Source organism: Meles meles, chromosome 8 (genome assembly GCF_922984935.1).
Source record: "Meles meles chromosome 8, mMelMel3.1 paternal haplotype, whole genome shotgun sequence".
In the NCBI taxonomy this organism is placed as follows: domain Eukaryota; kingdom Metazoa; phylum Chordata; class Mammalia; order Carnivora; family Mustelidae; genus Meles; species Meles meles.
In genome coordinates, this window is record NC_060073.1 from 63,493,313 (window position 1) to 63,512,047 (window position 18,735).

The 18,735-nt window shown below is 36.0% G+C and overlaps 1 protein-coding gene across 14 annotated transcripts in view; it reads left to right on the forward strand.

Annotated features, from left to right (window-relative positions):
- EMSY (EMSY transcriptional repressor, BRCA2 interacting) overlaps positions 1-18,735 on the forward strand; it is a 95,723-nt gene that overhangs the window by 57,286 nt on the left and 19,702 nt on the right. For 13 of the 14 annotated variants that reach the window (XM_046015248.1, XM_046015263.1, XM_046015253.1 and 10 more), the window contains 5 exons: positions 5,238-5,374; positions 7,799-7,972; positions 9,871-10,069; positions 16,289-16,453; positions 18,144-18,299. In XM_046015248.1, coding sequence (XP_045871204.1) covers positions 5,238-5,374; positions 7,799-7,972; positions 9,871-10,069; positions 16,289-16,453; positions 18,144-18,299 — 831 coding nt within the window. The remainder of the gene's footprint in view (positions 1-5,237; positions 5,375-7,798; positions 7,973-9,870; positions 10,070-16,288; positions 16,454-18,143; positions 18,300-18,735) is intronic. The other variant, XM_046015259.1, reaches the window with a different exon arrangement.

Genomic DNA, 18,735 nt, shown 5'->3' on the forward strand with positions numbered 1-18,735 from the left:
TCCCCAAACAAAAATGAAACGCTTTTCTTAAAGGACACCCAGACATCTGGGGTGCCTGGGTGGCTCAATCGGTTAAGCAGCTGCCTTTGGCTCAGGTCATAATCTCAGGGTCCTGGGATCAAGCCCAACATTGGGCTCCCAGCTCAGTGGGGACTCCGCTTCTCCCTCTCCCTCTCCCTCTCTTCCTTCTGCTCATGCTTTCTCTCTTACTGTCTCGTTCAAATAAATAAATAAAATCTTCAAAAAAAAAGATACCCAGACAGCTAGCTGTAAGAATAGAAGGCTTTAAAAAAGGAAAATGATACTTTCCCCCTTATCATGGGTAATTTGGAAAATACAGAAAGATACAACAAAAATTAAAAACATATGATTTTTACCATCCAGAGAACTATGTTAAAATTCAAGTGTATAACCCAGCGATCACACTACTGGGTATTTACCCTAAAGATACAAATGTAGTGATCTGAAGGGGCGGATGCACCCAAATGTTTATAACAGCAATGTCCTAATAGCCAAACTATGAAAAGAAACTAGATGCCCATCAACAGATGACAGGATAAAGAAGATGTGGTTTATATATACAATGGAATTCTATGCAGCTATCAAAAGAAATTAAATCTTCCCATTTGCAATGACGTGGATGGAACTAGAGGGTATTATGCTGAGTGAAATTAGTTAATCAGAGAAAGTTAATTATCATATGATCTCTCTGATATGAAGAATTTGAAAGGCAGGGCAGGGGGTTTGGAGGGTATAGAAGGAATAAATGAAACAAGATGGGATTGGGAAAGAGACAAACTATAAGAGACTCTTAATCTCATAAAACAAACTGAGGGTTGCTGGGGGGTAGGGGAATAGGGATAGGGTGGTTAGATTATGGACATTGGGGAGGGTCTGTGCCATGGTGAGTGCTGTGAAATGTGTAAGCCTGATGATCACAAACCTGTACTCCTGGGGCAAATAATACATTATATGTTAATAAAAATAATTAAAAAGAAAGGAAAAAAAATTCAAGTGTATATATTTCTGTTGATTCCTTCTTCTGTTCTTTTTTTTTTTTTTGGTTATAAGTGAATGTATGTGTATTTTTAAAATTACATTGAAATCTATTATAATCAGCTTTTATCCTTTTTTCATAGAATAATCTTATTTTCCTGTTCTTTTAAATGTATCTTTTTTTAAGATTTTATTTATTTATTTGACAGACAGAGATCACAAGCAGAGAGAGAGGGGTAAGCAGGCTCCCCTGCTGAGCAGAGAGCCAGATGCTGGGCTCGATCCCAGGACCCTGGGATCATAACCTGAGCTGAAGGCAGAGGCTCTTTTAAATGTATCTTGAGAACTCCTCTGCCCCCACTTGATGGCTACACAATGTTTCCTTATATGATGCACCGTAGTTTAGCCATTTTCTCATTATTGAATGTTTTAGGTTGCTTCCAGTTTTTTTGATCATTATAAATAATCCTGTGATAAACATACATAAATTATGTGATGTTCTTACTTCCTTTTCTCTAGAAAGCAAGGTCATGCTTCCAAAGTGCTTTCTAGAAAGGTCAGGTTTTTCTTTTCATTAGAATAAACAACTAAATGGAAGGCATGACTATTTTTATAGTTATTTAACTCCTCAGAATCAGATATTTACTTCTATGTGTATATGTAGAGAGGCCTATCAGATATGTAAGTTTTTTGGTGAACTTTGTTGAGGGTTGGTTAAGAAACCATAGCTATTTTATGCAGAAGATTGTTGTATCCTTCAGAGATGAACTCATCTTCACTTGAAGGACATTATGAGAACCTGTGACACTGGCAAGACTTGATTTTGATTTTCATGATCCTTAGTACAATGTTCAGGCAAGGGCCTAGTGTTTATCTGTCTTTCCATTTGTTCGTTCATTTGCTCATTCTTTGAGCAAAGCAACATAAAATATTACCCAAGAGACCAGATTGTTAGAGTGATGTAAAAAATCTCTGAATAGTAAAATCTGGGCCAATAAATTAGTTTCTTTAAACCGTCCTACCATAATGCTCACATTTTTACAGGAATCTTAACTTTTAAATAGAAATCCCTGGAATGCATCCAATATCATAGGCCATGATCCAAATGTGAGTTATAGTTAATTTGCACAGTAGGTGCAATTTATAACTAAAGACCATATATATAGTGGGTCCTCTGATTCTACTATATGAGCCAGATCTTTGGCTGGGTGCTGTGATACATAGGGATGTACATGGATGCCTTCTCTGCCCTAAAGAATGCTAAACAAATGAACTTTTATAAGCTCTGTTGTTGCATGAGAACTGTAGACTGATTACAGTGAAAGTGTAGAGGAAGACCTTTATTTTAATTTTTTTAAATTCATTTATTTTAGAGAGAGTGGTTGCGTGTACAAGTGGGCGGAGGAGCAGAAGCAGAGGGAGGGAGAGAGAATCTCCAGCAGACACCCCATAGAATGCAGAGCTCAATGAGGTGGGGCTCAAAAGGAGGCTTGATCTCACCACTCTGAGATCATGATCTAACCAAAACCAATAGTCTGATGCTCTGAAACCAAGTAGTAGTCTGATGCTCAAACGACTGAGCCACCTAGGCACCTCTAGAGGAAGATCTTTTTAAAAAAAAAAGAATAACCCTTGTGTCATCAATACAACATAGTTATCAACTGAAAGATAGAAACATGCTCTGGAATTTTGCACTTTAATAACTTGATAATTCTAGTCATAAACTATTCTGTTTTAATATGACACTGTACTTTTCCTTATGTTATGCCTTTTTATTCTGTTTTCTACCTTCTCCCCCCTACCCTTCATTTTGTCAAGCTGGTGAACTTAATTTGCAACTGTTCAATAAATTGACAAATCCCTGTAATGGAAAGTTTTAGACAGTGACTTAGATACAAATATAAGGCACTTTTTAAGCAAGCTTTCAAAAAAATGGTCCTTTTACTTTGGTGAAAGCTTAGTTTACATTTCCTTGAGATAATTTTTAATGCTTACTTTCTAAAAAAAATTTTTATTAACCAAATATTTAGTGAGGCTGTATTATTGAAGAAGTCATAGTAATCAGTCATGTATGAGGGATTGATGTTTATTAAGAGTTGAAGTTGATACATATGAATAATGGGCAGTGTGGTCTTTGTGACTCTTAACAACTTACTATTCAAAAACTAAAGATAGAGGGAAAATCATTTGTGAAGCTGGTGTTTGGATAAAAGTGTGTTTTTATGTAACCTGACAGTGTTATCTTGGACAGACAAGACATTAGATGATGGCAAGTATATTATAAAGATATATAAAGTAATAAGATTGCCAAGAACTGACTAGAATATTCTTATTTTTAGTGTAACCTTATTTCTAAAACTCTTGTCAGGAATGCTATTTTTCTTGTAGAAAAGAATAAAATTTTGTTTAATTTTTCTTCTTGGGAACGTATTAATCCATCATGTTTTTAAATGGTACCTGTTCTGTGCTTAGTCATTTGATAAATGATATGCAAGCCTTGAAAAGAAAAGTATGACTTGTCTGTTTTCATGGGTAGAGGAAATCATAGGCATAGAAGTAGCATTATAACATATGCTCGAGGACCAATGTGGAAAACAACACACTGAAGGAGATATATCTATCTATCTATCTATATCTTTCTAGATATATACCTATATCTATCTCTATCTAAATATATATCTAGATCTAGAGATATTATCTATCTAGATCTAGATATATAGAGATCTATCTATATATAGATATATATATATATCTAGATATATAGAGATATATCTAGATAGAGATAGATATAGGTATATATGATAATCTGAAATTTAAAGTCTGGCAAAACCTGGAAACCTAAGAGGAATTTGGGCTCTATGTGACAGGTAATAGGAAACCATAGTGAAGAAGTTACTTATTAGACTAGAGTTTGTGGTGTATATTATGAAATAGGAAAAAATAAGATCAAATAGTTAGATTAAGTATCGGGTCATATATAGGATTGTGAAATCTAAGAGGGATAGTTAGAACTAGATAAAATAGGGATTAGGAAAGTTTGTTTTGTTTTGTTTTAAAGTAAGCTCTATCCAGAATAGGGCTCAAATTTACAACCCCAAGAGTCATATGCTATACTGACTGAGTCAACCAGTTGCCCTGGGCAGGTGTTTGACCAGTTTCACATTGGGTTCTTGACATGACCAAACTGGTTTTTTAAAAAGAATGATATAGCAGGAGCATGAGAGCTATTTGTATGATAAAGAAACTTGAAATAGGGAGAAAATATGGGAAGCCAAAAGAGAATAGGGTCTGTCTGTTGACATTGATAACATGTTGAAAGAAGACATAAGTTGATGATAAATCGAGTTTGTTCACATATTCACGGAACAACTGTTACTGAGTAATTGCCATACAGTGTGTGATAAGCCCTGAGGAATTAGGAATGCAAAAAGATAGAGTTTGGAGCTCCAGGGGCTTTCAAAAAGCAAGATTTGCACCAGGATTTCTAACTGTGACAATCAGAAGAATATAGGGTACAAATTTGATAGGTATAAGAGAAGTAGGTTGTGGAAGGATGTAAGGAAGAGAGCACAGTAATATGTTTGGATCAGTAGATGTAGATCTTCTGAATAGATCTTAATTGTTGAAAATACAAATCCATTTATATAAATACATAAATTGGAGTTTCATCCTCATACTCTTCAGAGTGCTACAGATTACAAGAGCATGTGTTTGATCTGTGCCTTGGTCTATGAGTGTTTGGTTTTTTTTAATCACATAAGCATAAATGGCTTATTTTCATAAATTTTTGTACAGTCTAGAGTTTTGTGGATTTTGTTAAGTATTTACCTTTTTTTAATGTTCTTTTTTGAAGAGTTTTCTCATCACACCAGTCAAATAAATATAATACTGGGTTTGGGGAAACCTTTGACGTGGAAGGCAGATTTTTATTTGTTTCAATTAACTAGTCAGGGGAGGAATATTAATGGGGAAACTGATACTGATGTTTTAGATTTTGAATTTGGTGTACAGGTTTTCAAATTCCAAAAAGATGACTGCTGTAAAAGTTAATTCTTAATATTCTCTCATTCTAGGATAACTTCTATTTACTGTACCAAGCCTTCATTTTCATCCTCATGACAACTTTTGTGTCATCTGAGAATGACATTAACTACATGTATTAATTATATACAGCATAAACAGAAATAACCAAATATCTCTAGTCATTAACTCGGGCCTCCTTTTCTCCCTCCTTCTCTAAGGAACGACTACCAAAATTACTACAATCCCAATGACTTCCAAGCCTAATGTGATTGTTGTGCAAAAGACTACAGGGAAAGGAACGACTATTCAAGGCCTCCCGGGCAAAAACGTTGTCACAACCTTGCTAAATGCTGGAGTAAGTAAGAGCTTGTACTGCAGACTCAGCGAATCTACTGAGGATTTTAAAGACCAGCTATATAAATATTTGCCTAAGGACTTCAGAACCCCACAATGGCCTGTATGGTTTGATTTACCACTACTGTGATGTAATAACTGTTAAAACACCACCAACTGATGCCATTTTTCACAGTAATTTCTAAAACATGTTGCTCATAGCTGCATTGCTTATGACCATGATTTAGATGCTTAGCTTAGTCCACATGGAGGATTCCACTGGCTTAACTATAGGGAGACCTCTGTTAGAGGACAGTTTTATTCCTGCCTCTGGCCAGTAGACACAAGCCTAATATTTGGCCCAGGCTGGGCAAAGTGAAATATTTGGAATGAAGAAAATTAATTGATAGGAATTTACTTTCATAATTAACTGCTTCATTTGTAGTTGTGAAGGCAGTTTTGTGCAGAGGTTTCAAGTTAGACAAACCTGGGCTTTATCTCTTAGTATCGTAGTTGTTTTGACCTTGGCAAATTTACTCGACTTCTGTCATCCTTAATTTCCTCATTTATAAGTTGGGGATGATGATCTTTACCACTTAGTTTGTTCAGTAACTGGTAGCTGTTTTGAAAATGCTTAGAACAGTGCCTCCTGTGTAGGAAGTCCTGAATAAGTAGTTTTTTTCTTACTATCGTTACTCTTGGTACTTAACTATTTAGGCTTGGTAATGTCCTGACTTTGCTAGGAAAAAAAAAATGCTGTACTTCATTTTAGTAGATCTTGAGTAGCTTCCTAGGCATCACTATCTTCATAATGTTGGCATTAGATCTTTTCATCATGTGGGAAAACATAGCCTGAGTTTACATGGTAAGCCAAAATAAAGCCTGGATTCGAATTCCTATTTTCAGAACCCTTTTATAGTCTGGTTTACAGTTTTATAGAATTTGATATGTAAGAGGGGATGCCATGTACCCAAAGTCCTGTGGTCACATACATCGAAGAGTCGTGTGTGAATCCTAGCTGCTAGGTATATCTAACAGCAGGAGTTTGACTCAGGAAATACTAGTAAAATAGAGCAGAGCATAAGACTACACATATGTATATGCATCTGTACTCAACAGCTTCCTTACCTGGGCATGTCTACACACATCAGAAGAGCTTCTTCAAAAGGTTGCCTGCTAGTTGGTTTTGATAGGCTTTGAATGAGTCATTATACTTGGACAGGGCCCATTAAGCTATTTAATAGGTAGGCATGCCCACTTGCAAACCAGCGGCTCTTGGCAAATGAACTAGAGCTCCTTCCAAAGCTGCTGCTGTGAAGGGTGTGTTTGTATTAAAATAAGTAATAACAGGAGTGATAGACACTTCATATCTCCCTGAGATAACTTTCTCCCTTACAGCAAATAGTTAAACTTGTGATTTTTATAATCCTATTTAGCTCTAAATTCAGAGAGATTACCTTCTGCCAGCTCACCTGGGTACTTTGTTCTTACTGGCTGCTAAGTTTAGATGGCCACACATTTAGATGATGATGACTAAAAGTTAAAAACCAATAAGGTAAAAATTTTTCTTTTCAGTTTTATGGATTTTTAACCTTTAAGAATGAATTATTTAGTAAAATCATCGTTTTTGAATTAAAACTCAAGTGTTGACTCTATAAATGACAGAAGGTACTTAAGAATAGAGCAGACAAAAGTGAAAAAATGGTGAAAAGTTAATGGGCTTAAGCTATCTAGTTAATAGACTAAAGTGATATTAGTAACATAATAAAACGTGGGAAATGCCCTAAGTTTGTTTTTTGTATTTTCCCATATAACCTCAGAACATTTGTTAATATCTGCTGATTTCATCTCTTGCCCATGCTTTTTTGCATAGAGATTGCTGTGTGTCCTTATAATTTCGTATTTGGGGAGCTTATTTTATTTGTAGGTACACATTTAGCTATTGGTATAATGCACAGTAATTTCTTATTACATTAATGTCTATTTTGGTTAAATTCAAAAATAAAGGTAATGTTTATTTTACCCAAAATAAAATTTGGTAAATAGAAAATAAAGGGGGAGACTTACAATCCCAACTCTTAGAGGTAGCTATTGTTAACATTTTAGTATATATTCTTATATAATTTCCTGACTCTTTTAATGTACGAATTTTATGAATGTGACATGGTAGTAAATATTCTTATGTGAGATTATTTTTTAAATTCACTTGTCAAGAAATAAGTAATGCTTTCTTTAGACCAAAAGTTGGGCAGATGACTTTTAGGACTGTCTCAACTATGTCTAGGATTTTGGGTCACCTGAAAACATGGTACTTTGCTATTTAATTTACAGTCCTTTCCCCATCATCCTGGTAAACCCTTGCTGTGTGATTTTCCAATAAAAGGATTTTTTAGTTTTTGGCATTTAAATACATAGAAATCTCATATATTCACTGACTTTAATTTAGGGAGAAAAGACTATTCAGACGGTGCCAACAGGAGCAAAGCCAGCTATTATCACTGCTACAAGACCCATCACCAAAATGATTGTAACTCAACCAAAAGGAATAGGTTCCACAGTTCAACCAGCAGCTAAAATCATCCCGACAAAAATTGTTTATGGGCAGCAAGGGAAAACACAGGTATGCTATAATATACGGTGGCTTTTGGGGCCCCTGGGTGGCTCAGTAGGTTAAAGCTTCTGCCTTTGGCTTAGGTCATGATCCCAGGGTCCTGGAATCGAGCCCCACATCGGGCTCTCTGCTCATAGGGAGCCTGCTTCCCATCCCCCCACCCCTCCCCCCACTCTCTGCCCACTTGTGATCTCTGTCTGTCAAATAAATAAATAAAATCTTAAAAAAAAAAAAAAAAGATATGGTGGTTTTTCTTGGCTCTGGCATATTTCAAATTCCTAAAATTCCACGCTAGAAATTTGAATGAGATGATCAATAATCTTTTAAAAGATCCGATTGTTAAATTATGACCAAACGTGCATAATCATCTGTTTTCAAAACCTGTGTTTCTCTCTTCAGTACTTTTTGGCCGGGGGGGGGGGGGCGCGGGGGGGTTATCTAAATATTTGTGCCATGTCATGAGCAAAGTTTGGGGAAATGAACACCCTTGGAATAAAATTTGCTGAAGGGATATATTGTTATTTAAGAAGTAGATGCTTGAGGGAGAGTGGTAGTTATTTGGAATCTCTCAGAAACAAGTATTTTTTATAAGCTGGTATGGCCTTTGAAAGCACTTTAAATACTTACAAAATTTGTTTTGCTTGAAACCTAAGTGATAGAGTAGCTAGAGATCTGTTCATTTTTCAAGCAATAGAAGATAAGGGAATTTTTCTGGAAATTTGCCTAGAAAATTGAGGCTAAGGATTTAATCTTATGTTGCTAGACTACTATTTATTTTATAAAGTTCCTACTTTAAATGCCTTATGAGAACAGCAAAGGAAGTAATGTCAGCTTTGGTTGAGAAATGTTATCCTAGAATTCTTGTAAAAGGTTTTATTTTACCTTTAGTAATTTGCCTTTAGGATCAATTCCCTTAGAATCATAGTGATACACATCTAAACAAACAAGTTTTGTGATTAGAGATAAGTCCAAATTGCCTTTAAGTTTTAACTGGTAACAATTTTCGTTTGCTCCATCATTTGCATCATAGTATAACCCGTGTTTTCATTCTTGAATTCTTGGAAATGGGTGAAATAGTGGAGTCTGAAAAGATTTCGAATCTTACATATTGGAGAAATAAAAACTAAATGTTCTCAGTTAACATTTTTATTCTAGGCACCCAATTGAAGTCAGCTCCTAGAGTTCAGATTTTGAAGTGGAATGGTTCAGTTTGAAATCTTCTCCCATTTCACTTATTTTAATGTCTGTGGTTTTGACCTTTGCCAGGAATTGATCTACCACGTGTTTCATATTGCTTCTAATAACAGTTGTCTAAGTCAGTGTTGTTCTGGGAATCTTTTTGAAGATGACTTGGGTCCCACCATTTTGTGCAGGTGTCTCAATTAGGAATTTCATTTGGCTGTTAATGAAAAATCTGAAGAACAGTGGCTTATACAAATAAGGGTTTAATTTTATTATGTTAATAATAATGTGTTAATTATTTTATGATGTTAATAAATGTTCAGAGGGAGGAAATTCTAGACCATTCTGGTGGCATTGGGAATCCAGGCTCTTTGTGTCTTTCTCTTCTGCTGTCCATAGTATGTGGCTGTCTTTCTACTATATAGCCCACAGATTGTAAAATGACTTCTGAAGTCATCATAGGCAAGAAAAAGCAGGGGAGAGCCTCTTGCCAAAATTGTAGCTGTTGCAGTCTGGCATATACCACTTAAAGTTTTGTATGTGGCTTGACTCTAATTTGGTCATAGATTGAATTAGTCTTTGATGAACAATGTTGTGCCCAAAGCATAATAAATATATAGAATGTAGCTTCCCATGTCAGGAAAATATTAATTCATGACTTGAAGTTTAGCATTTTAAATAGTGCTCTAAAATTTAAGCTGGGTGTATTTCTGATTTTCTTCTAGGTTCTAATTAAACCCAAACCAGTGACATTTCAAGCCACAGTTGTTAGTGAACAGACAAGGCAGCTGGTCACAGAAACATTACAGCAAGCATCTAGGGTGGCAGAAGCTGGTAATTCATCTATTCAAGAGGGAAAAGAAGACCCACAGAGTTATACAGATAGTAGTTCCTCTTCTACAGAGTCCTCCCAAAGTTCCCAAGGTAAGATCCATTTTACTTCTGATTTATGTAATTGCTTCTGACATAGTGCCCTAGTTCCAAAATAGTTGAATCTAGGGGTTTCAAACAAACATGTATGGTTTGCTTTGTTGATTCTTTTGATTTTATTTTCCTTTATTTGATATGTAATCAGTGAGCTGAAGTTTTGTTTTTGGTAAGATTTTACCATTCTTTCCTGCATAGCTTATGTTCATCAAATAATTGGTAAACTTTTTAGATGGTGATTTTGGCAGGTAGGTGTTAACCAAACTTGAATAGTGCTGTGGTTCTTCTTGTTTCCTTTTGGGTAGTAGAAGTAAGTGGGCAAGAAAGCAAATGTATCTTTCGAATGGTTACTGTTGAACCTTGAAAAAGAATCAGGATGGCCAGAGGTGGGCCATAACTGAGCTATAAGTAGAGTGACCATACATTGCAGTTTGCAGAGGACAAGTTCTGGTTTATATCTGTTCCAGCATAACTATTAATAGCATTCCTTTTCACTCTCAAAGGTATCCCAATTTAGATGATACTGTATGGTTGTCCTAATTATAAGGAAGGAACTATGAAGCCAGACTCTATAGTAGGGAAGCTCTTTATCCTCAGTGTTGTTTTAATTATGTAGTTTGTCTAGGACATCTCTTGAAATAAATTCTTGATCATAAGCTCTGAGACCTACAAATCTAGTACTATTGTCTGTCAGTTACCTTGACCGCCCTTATTGTCAGATGGTAGGTATATTTATGCCTATGCTTGCTTATATGCTCCAATGCATCTACTAAGCAAAGCTGTTTATCTTCCCTTGATCATTCCTCACTCACTCCATTCCCTCTCCTCACCCCCCTATTATTTTTTCTGGAGTACTTTCTGAACATCTTCACTTTTCTAATGCAGATTCTTCATCTAATGCACTTCTATTATTCTAATTGTTTAGCAGAGTCTTTCCAGATTAATGGGAAGTTCAGATTGCTTACAGGGTTCAAATTCCTGATTAGTCCATTAATTGAATTTGACATTTATATATATTTTTTATACTATATATTAAGTATTGTGCTAGGCCCTATAAATGTTGAGTAAAATATAATTCTTGTTAAAATCTAGAATAGGAGAATAAAAAAATACACGTACAACTTCAGTATGAGTATAATAAGTTTATTAGTAACAAACAAAAATGCCAAAGGGTAAAAATTCACTCTCCAATGAGGAGAGAATAAGAAAGCTTCATGAAGGAGATAGCATTTGAAGTGGTCTTTGAAAACTCCTCAATTAAAAATAAATAAAACTGTTGATTTTAACAATATGACACTCATTTTAGAGAGTGGATAGTTTTCTTCAGCATATTATCCATGTTAGTAATATTTTGTGGATCTGTTTACTGAGAAGAGTCAATTTACATTTTATATTGATGATGAATCAGTCTTTTTACAAGTTACAATGGAGTGATGCCTGTTCTCTATTTCATTTGATCTTTATTTCATAATGATTTTCTTTCTTTTTTTTTTTTTTTAAAGATTTTATTTATTTATTTGGAAGACAGAGATCAGAAGTAGGCAGAGAGGCAGGCAGAGAGAGAGAAGGAAGCAGCCTCCCAGCTGAGCAGAGAGCCCGATGTGGGGCTCTATCCCAGGACCCTGGGATCATGACCTGAGCCGAAGGCAGAGGCTTTAACCCACTGAGCCACCCAGGTGCCCCCATAATGATTTTCTATTTAAAGTTTCCATTCTTACTTCCACACATCGGCTATATTTTCCTCTTTTACTGTGAAGTCTCTGGTTCCTTGAATAATACATGTCATTTTTTTCCTTGAGAAATATTTTTATAGAGGAGAGGTAAAATGTTTAGCTTATGAGTTGGTCCTAAAAGGGGGGCATGAACACTAGATGTTTTTATATCCATAATCTCGGGTTATCTTGTGATATTTCAAGTCTTTTCCTAAGGGAGCTGTAAGCCAGTCATTACTTCCCAAACATGCTATTTCATTAGGCAGTCTTAAGTGTTCATTCTAAGAATGGGACAGAAGTTTGACTATTTTTGGAAGTGATTGAGTGGAAGGTTTTCTGCTTTTTAATCTCTTACTATACATGGCTTCATCTATTTTTATTTATTTGTCCTGTATCATTACATATTATTTATTTTTAAAATACTCTGTAATGCAGAAAAAGTTAACAATTCAGAATACATATATCTAGATTATAAAGCCAGTTTTTATCATCCTTATCCCACTCATAACTTTGTATAGCTCCTTAGTGCATTCTCACAATGACTGGTGATCTCTATGCTGTGATTTAAAGAGAAAGGGATAGAGATTTTGGTCAGTCTGAGATCATGCTGGCATTCAAAGTATATGAGGGTCATACCTGTTGGGAATATAAGCACTACATAGCAGTTCACTTTTTTCTTTATATTTTTTGTAGTTTTTGCCACTCCCCCACCTTTGGTAACTTTTTCTTCTAATGTAATTTCGAACTTTCAAGAAACTTGCATGAAGAGTTAAATCAAAAAGAGAGAAATATTAAAGATTTCTTTTTTTTTTTAAGATTTTATTTATTTATTTGACAGAGATCACAGGTAGACAGAGAGGCAGGTAGAGAGAGAGAGAGGAAGGGAAGTAGGCTCCCCGCTGAGCAGAGAGCCCAATGCGGAGCTCGATCCCAGGACCCTGGGATCATGACCTGAACCAAAGGCAGAGGCTTTAACCCACTGAGCCACTCAGACAACCCTTAAAGATTTCTTTATTTCAATTTTGTTTATTTCCAGTAGGTTTAAGGTGGATTAGGTAGAATATAAGATTATGTGAAGTGAAATGAAAGGGAGTAAGGAGAGAAAACCAAGGGTAGGGATTTAAGATGGAACAAGGTATGAGGCAGATACAAAAATGCATCCTGTAAAGACATTGCTTTAAGGAGGCCACAAATTGGTTTCTAGGATGATTTTTCCAGAAGCTTTATGATCTTGGTAGATCATGGTGAGGGTGGGGAATAAATCCAGGTTAAGCAAACCATACTTATTGTAAAACTTTCCAGAGCTATTATGTGTTAATATATATTGTGAAAGATGAAGAGAAGAGTATATAATGTAAACTGCACCCCAACTTTTTTGACCCCAACTTTTTAGAACCCTTCTTTTGCAGAACATCTTTAGGAACTAATGTTCTCTGAAACATTTTGAGTGATGCTGTCTAGGCAGTTTAATACCATGAAGGGCTAGGGCTTTATGACAGTACTTCAGTGGAAAAATACATATTACATCATAGAAGGGATATAGACATCTTGGGTTTAGTGTTGTGTTTTTGTTTGTTTGTTTGTTTGTTCATTTGTTTTTTGTCAGAGAGAGCACAAGCAGGCAGAGTGGCAGGCAGAGGCAGAGAGAGAAGCAGGCTCCCGCTGAGCAAGGAACCCAATGTGGGACTCGATCCCAGGACCCTGGGATCCTGACCTGAGCTAAAGGCAACCGCTTAACCAACTGTGCCACCCAGGTGTCCCTTGGGTTTAGTTTAGAAGGGGTTTAGATGAATAAGGCATCTGGGAATCATTTTATGTGAGAAAGTGTTGTTGGAAACAGGACATTTATTATGGAGAAGAGAAGATGAGGATTGGTTTGGGCACATTGGGAGCTGTCAGTTTTCTTGACTGTGACATGCAAGAGGGAAAAGAGTTGGTCTTTGTGGCTACATGGATGGAAACTAGAACCACTGGGTAGAAGTCACAGGAAACCCTGCCCATTTAAGAAAATTTTCTAATTGTCAAAACAGCAGAAATGGGAGGAAACTATCTTAGAAAGTAGTGAGTTCTCTGGTGTTGCAGTTCCTGGATTAGGATACTGTGAAGATTTTAGTGTAGGATTGCTGATAGCATGAAATGAACTTTTAGATCCCTGCTAGCTGAGAGGTCTGAACTTATCCATGAAAATGTGATATGGGACTTTTATGGTAAAGTTACAGGAGACATTCTTTCATAGAGATGCCTGATCTGCCCTTGCATATAACAGTACACTGTGTATTTCTGGTACCTAACATGTAATAGACATCCAGTAAATATTTGTTAAGTGACCTGTGGGGAAAGATATCTGAGGGTTAGCAGACCACCATCCTCAAGACAAGGGAAGTCTACGATGCTGCTGTGAGATCATGTTCTTGATGTCTCTGTCATTGCATATCTGACCTCTTTCTCAGACTTAATAGGCAGTAGATTTATCTAGTCTAAGAATAAAAGCCAAAGTAAAGAGGAAAATCACTTAAGGATTGGTTTCTACATTGAGAAACGTAGAAACTTTGTCACAGCTCTTGGGGTTGCCGCAGTGATACTGTGCGATGATAAGCTCCTCTGAGTATGGGCAGAAAGAGTGAAGAATCTCTAGCTCCTACAGGATAATGTTATTTGGGGTGATAGGTGCTCCCGTGCAGAGATTTGTTTTCTTTTTTTAGTCTCTTTCTACTTTATCTCTCTGCAAATGCAATCCTTGCTTTCTTCTGGATATTTAATGAATATACAGAATTGGGTTGCAAACATTCTTTGCCATGGGTCCTCTCACCTACCCAAAGGGGTGCTTACATCATTGTGAGAATTTCTTAAAGTGTGAGAACTTGGGTTTTATAAAAAGTATTATTTCCTAATAAAATTACTTTTCTTAAGTGTAAGTTCTATTTGTGTACTTAAAACGAGTAAAGGAAAACTGTAGTATGTATCACATGACATTTGGTATTGAAGGATAGTGTCCCACAGCCTTCTAGAATTTGGGGAGAAGTTTAATGGAAATTATACACCCCTGGTGTGTCGTATATTCTGCCTGGTGTTTGGGTAACTGGGGATGCAGTTTGTTAATGGTAATTAAAAATTCCATGTCTATTATATATTGATTTTTCTTTGGGAAGGCTGTTTGTTTTGTTTGTTTGTTTGTTTTGTTTTTTAAGAGTCATTTCACCTCCCCAACCTTTTCCGACAACTTTGCGGTGTTCAAAAATAAAAGGTTCAAAGAAGGTGAACTTACATTGAATTTATTCTTGTGGTTTCTTTTTGTTTTTTTTTTTAGGAGGGGGGCTACATGAATTCTTCTCATTCTTCTACAGTGCTTTCACTGACTAATCCAAATCAAAGCAGTCTTTTTCTTCCCTTGTATTTGTCTTGTTTGCCCTAGTCATTTGATTTTACCCAAGAATACAAAGCTATATGTGTGTTTATTTTATTCTCCTCCATTGTAATTTAAACTTGGGAGTGGCGATCCAACATAATTTTTGTACTCTGTGGAATCCTGACAAAGGAGCAATAGTCTAGTCCAACCTGCTTATTCTGTAGATGGAAAACTCAGTAATTTGTTGCTTGTTTTAATGCGCATTTAGTATTCACATGTCTACTTTCATAGTATAAATATAATAAACCCTGGAGTTAGGGCTCTAATTCATTTTGAAACTAAGAGTCTCAGAATCAAGAACTTTTAGGACACAACAACAATAACATTTCTACTGTCCTTCATAGTTTATGGAGCTCTTTTACATGCATTATTTCATTATATCCTCAGAAATCCTGTGAGGCAGAGAGGTAATTTTATCATTGTCATTTTAGAAATAATGACACTAAAACCCAAAGACTCAACCTGTGAATAATTGCTAGAGCTGGGGCTGTAACCGAAGACATTGAACTCCAGATGTTATATGTGTCCTATTAGATCATCCTGTTTCTAGATCATTTATCCATTCTTGTTGTTGGTGGACAGGATTTCTTTCCAGCAATTCAGCCATCCAGTAAGTGTTGACTGGATGCTCAGGTTGTAATACAGAACACATTTTCAGGTGCACTGGGGAAAATAAGACTCCTACAGTATTTTGCTCTTATTATACACAAACATGCATCTACTTACACAAATGCACACCTATTTATTATAGCAATTATCACATTGAATTGTAATTTGTCTTTTTACATGTCTGTCTCTCCAGCAAGATTATGTGCTTCTTGAGCATCCTGTGATTATTCCGTAAGCTCCTTTATATCCTCAGTGCCAATATAGACTCCTGCTTATAGGTGCCTAGTTTGTTGAATCAGTGTATAGGAGTGAATGAGTGAGTGAATACAGACACGAAAGATATTATGCCCTCTGGGGGCTTATAGTCTTCTTGGGGAGATAAAGCATGAAGTTTACAGTAAATACAAAGAAAAAAAACAATTTGTTTTTTTTTTTTTTTAAGAGAAACTTTGTTTATAGGGTTTTTTTTTTTTAACTAATATAAAACAGATTCCCAGCCTGTAGTTCATGTAATTGCTTCCCGGCGTCAGGATTGGTCAGAACATGAGATTGCAATGGAGACTAGCCCCACCATAATTTATCAGGATGTATCCAGTGAATCACAATCAGCTACTTCAACAATCAAAGCTCTGTTAGAACTCCAACAGACAACAGGTATGAATTCACATGCTCAATTGAATGAAGCATGTTTTCTCTAGAGATGGGTTGTGCTAAAATACTACCACTGTTATATTTTCTTTGTTATTATTTGAGCACATTTCCCCCCTCTGGACTGGTCTATAGTCATTGCTGCAGTCTGTTTGCTTGTCAGTTCAGTAAGATGTGCCCAGGAATACTGAAGGATAGGCTAGTCAGGGAGAAAAAAAGGGCAGAACTCTTTCTTTTCTGTCGCCTGCTTAAAAGGGCAATCCTTGTAGCCTCTTGTCACCAGAAGGCAGTAGTTTCTATCATTTCTTAGCACAAGGGTAGATCCAGTATAGCTGCTAGTTCTATGTAAGAATAATAGTAGGAAGCAGATTGAAGAGCCCCTGCCATCCTCCTCGATACTGGTTGGGCAGTTTTGTGGACATAAAACACCATTAGTAGCCGTTGCTAGCATTCTAATTGGTTTTATCTTTGTAGTTCATTGTATAATTTAACCACTTGAGCTTCCATGCAAAGCCATTCTTATTTAACAAGATCCTATCAGTATTTCTGGTTATTTAAATATCTTCAATAAACTCTAGGCAAAACCTGTGTCAGTTATACTGACTTACCTGTTATAGTAAGTCAGATTATTAGGTTACTAAAGGGACCTTAGCAATGATCTCATCCAACCTTCATTTTATGTATAAATAAACTGAGATCCAAACATGTTACCTAGTAGGCTAGTGGCAGAGTGAGACTCCATGTCTTTTGATTCCTAATTCAGTGTCTGCTCTACTTTTGGGGTGACTGTGATATTATTTTTGTTTTGTTTTGCTTTCTTTGTTTAAATGATGAGCTTGATTTTGTCACATTATACTTCGTGGGAATGATTTGAATGATCATTCATGGACTTAGTTACTGGTAACTATTTGCCATAACACCCACTTTACCCTAGCCAAAGAATACTAGCATTTAATATCTTTGGTTAATCTTTCTATTGGTGTTATTTTTGGCCTTAGGCACTTCTTCAGCTTCTTGTCTTTGACATATTCGGCCATTTCCTTTAATGTCTTATAAGGGTAGAAACTGAATGAGTAGATTTTATAGAAAAAACGTTAAGATAGAAAATAAATTTATTCATGGAACCCATTCTTGTTTCCAGGCCATTCCATAAAACATTTTTTGTAGGAATAGAGAAACACTGAAAATTTTTATTCTTTAAGAGTCGTTGAAGACTTGGTAAATTTCTTTGGAGATTATCTTGAATTTTTAATAGATCAAATTAAACTGGTCATTGTATTGTGCTATTCTGGGTAGGTCTACCCTAGAGCAAATCATGGTGTATACTGCTTATTCACCCTTTGTTTTCAGGTTGGTGAACTCAAGAAAACCAGGGACTAACATGAAGAAGGGTAAAGGAAATGTTCTAAGAGGACTATGTACAAGAGAAACAGATTGTTTGGCCTAGTTATAGTAGGGGGGAATTTTAGTCTGAATGCATATGAGTTCTTCTTGCTAGGCTGCTGGGTATGGCTGTACAAGTTGTGCATTCTACAACCATACATAGCAGTCTGCTTTTTTTCTTTTCAATTCACTGTTTCCTTAGTCACTGCCAGTGTAGCACCCCAGAGGTCTGGTTCATTATTCCCATGGACAACTCTGGTTTTGATACTTGTTTGTAATAAAACTTAACTTTTCCCCTGACTTTTTTATGCAGTAAAGGAAAAATTGGAATCTAAACCAAGACAACCCACTATTGACTTGAGTCAGATGGCAGTGCCTATTCAGATGACCCAGGAAAAGAGACATTCTCCTGAGAGTCCATCCATTGCTGTGGTAGAGTCAGAACTAGTTGCTGAATACATCACTACTGGTAGGTGTCCTTGTAAAAGTTAGTATTAAGGTAGGAGAGCTACCTTTCTGGATTTATGGGATGGTTGTTTGGGGGAAAATATAGTTTTTATATTTCTAGATCTTTTCCAATTTGGTCTGAGAGCACATTCACATTGTCCTTGGGACTTACCCTATCATTAATGACAAGGGGGAAAAAAGCAATTGGTTGTTGCAAATTGCAAATAATAAAGAATTGAAGGTGGCCGTAAATGAAATCTGTGATTATAAGGTGACAGCTGTAAAGAGGATAAAATACCTTTTATATAAGGATAGATATTCTGATGCATCTGAATTTTCTAGTTTGGGGGGAGGGGATGTGGGTCAAGGGAGAAAGAAGGTATAAAACCCAGTGCTCTTTTAGCATAAAGAAAAAAATGGAGACCTTGAAATCCATGTAAATACTTGGGAATTCTGGT